General features: G+C 40.7%; 1 protein-coding gene across 1 annotated transcript; it reads left to right on the top strand.

Annotated features, from left to right (window-relative positions):
• Positions 1-1071: 1071 nt before the first annotated feature.
• On the top strand, positions 1072-4035 carry cbln4 (cerebellin 4 precursor). The gene is made up of 3 exons (XM_046057019.1): positions 1072-1341; positions 2683-2799; positions 3838-4035. Exons 1-3 carry the CDS (start codon positions 1075-1077, stop codon positions 4033-4035), a joined length of 582 nt encoding a protein of 193 aa, XP_045912975.1. The 5' UTR covers positions 1072-1074.
• Positions 4036-4362: the final 327 nt, after the last annotated feature.

Here is a 4362-nt window from a genome sequence, read left to right as displayed (position 1 = left end):
ATTATAGGTGAGATTAATGAAATTGAAAGTGAAGGTCTTTTTAACTAGGTGAGAAAAGTTTTTGCCACCCAGGTTACAGTGAGACAAGCCGTAGCTACCGCTGAACTTTTGCTGCAGTTAGAAGACAGCACTGAATTCGGGGATGCTGTTACCAAGACAACCATATGAAGACTACAGGTCCCATCATTGACTTCTGTGGAAGTCAAACCTGGAAGATTTTAGCCCACCTGTGCGATGAGATTATGATGAGTCACTGCATTTCAGTGAAACCTATACAGCCAGAGGACAGGGAGCTCTGGCAGTTCTAGAAAAAGTAAAACTCTTGCTCTAAGGGATTTTCAGTTCTATACACTCTTTGAAAACTGGGGGGAAAATCATCAGAAATTTGTTTGGAGATAATTATTTTATGGATGTGTTAGATCCCAGAAAAGGAGTTAGAATTGTATATTCAGTGTGTCTTTTCAGTATCATTAACACACACAGCCAATTAATGAATGTAGGCTACAGTCTATTTAAGTTAGAAGCTACTTGGAATTAGAGAGAATATAGAGAATTATTGAAATATAAGCTTTTAGCAAATTACGCAGGGGCAGTTAATCATAACTTCTACCACATGTGCGTGCGTAAAGTGGATGGCTGGGCGCGCACATACGCAGCACATCACTGCGGGGAACAGCTGTTGCCAGACGCGTTATTCGGAGTGGGGGTGAGGGCTATGGACGATTTATCCACCGATTCGCCTCTCAGATCGGAACAGTCTTCTCTAAAACACTCAACACTGTCTACTTTTGTCTCATCCACCTGCTTTAAATAAAGTCTGAAAATGAGACGCATAGACAACAGTCGGTGATTTCTGTGTTTGCAAAAGAAGGTTAAGACTTAATACGGATTCTTTTTTTTCTTGATGTCTCACTTGGATATTGCACATATCTGGATCCAATAAGAGAATTTCTCAGCGTCAGACGCGTCTGCGGCGGGGGAGACCAGCGGAGGGACTCGGAAACTTGTGTGGTGCAGGAGACGGTCTCGCTTTTCCAATCGGCGCTGCCACAGCTGTCACAGAGAGAGAGAGCCATGGTGAACTCCCTCTTACTGATGCTCAGCTGGACTGTGATCGCTGAGGTGGCGAGAGCTCAGAATGACACGGAACCTATCGTCCTGGAGGGAAAATGCCTCGTGGTCTGCGACTCTAACCCGACCACGGACTGGAAGGCTTCGTCCTCTCCTCTCGGCATCTCAGTGCGCGCCGCAAACTCCAAGGTGGCTTTCTCTGCAGTCCGGAGCAACAACCATGAGCCGTCGGAGATGAGCAACAAAACGAGAATTATCTACTTCGACCAGGTTAAGACGATTTTTGTAATAATAATGTCAAAAAGTGGTTAAATACGCTTTTAATAGCACTTTCTTCACACATCTTCTCAAGCCAAAATCGGACACTTGGTCTTTTCTAGTCAGTTTTAGTCATTTGTTTTTGTGATAAACCATCCTCCTTTGGCTTAGTTTTGACTTGTCATGCAAAACATAGAAGTGTCATTACAGTTAAGTGTAGCTGCACCCCGGAGTTTAGTTGGAGGCTAGTTGCAGTTGGCAAGTGGATTCTGTGCAAGTGCACATATCACACGCAGGCAGGTTTGAAAGTGACTGGATTATGTTTGCGAGCGGGCATCCTGCAGAGCCTGCACAAGCATTCGTCAGTTTGCCTCAAGCTACACGCGCACGCTCGGGCTTGTACACGCGCGCACACTCTAACCTTCATAGTACACCCAAACAAATCAAGCAAGCACAAATAACAAAAATTTGATTAGTCATACAGCGGTGGGCAGTGTAAGGTTTTTGCAACAATACCACTCCAACAGGATCCTCTGCCCTCTCATTCGAATTACATAACATGATATTTTGCCGTCATAACACGCCGCAAGTGATCTGATTGGTGTGGATCACGTGCATGCTGTTGCTATGAAAGCAACATTTGTCAAAGGTCCTGGCTGAGCCTGCAGTAGTGTCTCTAACAGGTGGGATTTAAGTGTCTGTCAAGACTCTGCAGGTACTGAGAGGAGCTTCTGCTGCCTCCATCTACCATGATCCAAAGAAGGTCATTTTCTGTATTAATGTATATACCATATGTTTAATATGACTGTAGGGCACTTAAAACCTTTTAGTGACACTCCTGAGACAGCATTAAGTGATATTCAGGGTAATTTTTAAAAAGTTAAGGTAAGAAAAAAATATTTATTCACTCACCCAAACACTCTGATATGTATTAGGTTATTCTGCATGTGTCACTTAAAGAAGTAATATGAAGAAGGCTTCTGATTCTTTTCAGGCACATAAAGTGAGGAAGAAAAATTCTGTCTTTGCCCCTAAGTGGAATTTGTCTGTCTTTTTGTCTGTTTGTCTAAAAGCTACTAATGAGATTAAATTGTCATCAAGCAACATTTTGATTTCTTGTGGAGTTGGAAAGTTAAATGCTGGGTTTAGGTCCATTGAGAAGAAAGGTTGAATTATTATTTGTTGAAGTGTGTCGCACTCAGTTTGGGTCTGAGCAGGGGCGAGACTGGTAGCTGCAACAGTGAGTCCTGTACATACTTAATCCTGAACCCCATTGAAATCAAAGCCTTTGTTGAAGTGCTGGCTATGTAAACACCTTTGTCACAATGTGTCTTTTTTCTTCATCTCTCATAGGTTCTTGTGAACATAGGAAACTACTTCACATTTGAATCAGTATTTTTGTCCCCAAGAAAAGGAATCTACAGTTTTAACTTCCATGTCATTAAAGTGTACCAGAGCCAAACCATACAGGTATCACTTTTGTTTCCTTCTCTGAGTTGTGCTATTGATTCAGTTGTAAAGCAGTTTTAGTATTGGATTGGGACAAATTGTCTTATTTAGGGACTGTGTGAAAATTATTGGTGTGAGGAGGAGGGCTGAACTTTATGCTTACAAAAGAACAACCCTCCACAGCCCTGTCCAGGGTGTACCCCGCCTTTCGCCCAGTGTCAGCTGGGATAGGCTCCAGCCCCCCCTGTATGCAGGATAAGCAGTTGAGACGATGGATGGATGGATGGATGGATGGATGGATGGATGGATGGATGGATGGAACCCTCCACAGCATTATTAATATTTTGGACCATCCCCTTAGAAAAAAAAATGCAGAACTCCCCCCAATATCTGAAAGTAATATAAAGATATTGATACAACTATAATTAATAACTAAATGACAAAGCATAAAGGCTTATTATAACTTCTTTTACTGTAACTCAGTTTCATTCACTGCTTCTATTTGGCAAATTTTATTTAATTTTAATATGAACTGATTTAATTTTGTTTGAAATGACTTTATTTGCACAAATAACAACACACACACAAAAACACATGATGCAATAAAGGAGTAAAGATACAAAGATACAAGGTAAAAGTTTAAGGTTAAAGTTTGTAAAAGCATATTGTTGCATCATTGTTTTGAAAGTGCTATATAAATAAAGTATATTATTATTATTATTATAGTAATATAACATAAATCTGGGTCGAGAAACAATTCAAATAGCTTCCCCTGACCTTCCAACGATGTCAGACTTCACTCCGTTCAGTAAAAAGAAGAGAAATAATTTATGTACAGTCCCTTGATATAAAGGTGTAAACTTATTGATGAAAAAATGGCTGTTGGATTTTCTTGACCACTTTCCCTCTGTTTGCATAAAACATGAATGAGAATAAATGCTTCATTGTAAGAAGTAGACTGAACCTGAAACACCTTCCTTTTTTATCTGATGTAAAGTGTGCCAAAACTTCAAAAATTCTATTCCCTTAGTGTTTCTAATTGTTATTTCTGTTGTCCAGGTGAACTTGATGTTGAATGGAAAACCAGTCATCTCTGCCTTTGCGGGTGACAAAGATGTAACTCGTGAGGCAGCGACCAATGGAGTTCTGCTCTATCTAGAAAAAGAGGACAAGGTCTACCTAAAGCTGGAGAAGGGAAATCTAGTTGGTGGATGGCAATACTCAACATTTTCTGGCTTTCTTGTGTTCCCTCTGTAAAAAAAAACCTCCGAAAAAAACGAAAAGAAGATTGTAAGCTCACTGACTTCTTCATAATGTGTTGTCACTGTATAATCAAAACATTGCTGCTGTGTCTGTTGGATCCTGCCAAACGGTTGAAAGATGATAGATGGAAATGGATCAAAACAGAGAGAGGAAATAAGGCTTTGGAAATCGTTCACATTCTCTGGAAGTGCTGAGACCCCGTCCAGATGAAAGAGACTTGAAATGTTCCCTATCGCTACTGTATGTTCCTTTCACTCAAGCAGCCTCAGAGAGGAACGCTAAAACATCCCAAAAGTACTTTTCAAACTTTGACTAGTCGGA

Source organism: Micropterus dolomieu, linkage group LG08, assembly GCF_021292245.1.
Source record: "Micropterus dolomieu isolate WLL.071019.BEF.003 ecotype Adirondacks linkage group LG08, ASM2129224v1, whole genome shotgun sequence".
In the NCBI taxonomy this organism is placed as follows: Eukaryota; Metazoa; Chordata; class Actinopteri; order Centrarchiformes; family Centrarchidae; genus Micropterus; species Micropterus dolomieu.
Note: the sequence above shows the minus strand (reverse complement) of the source record. Positions and strands in the feature narration are given on the sequence as shown.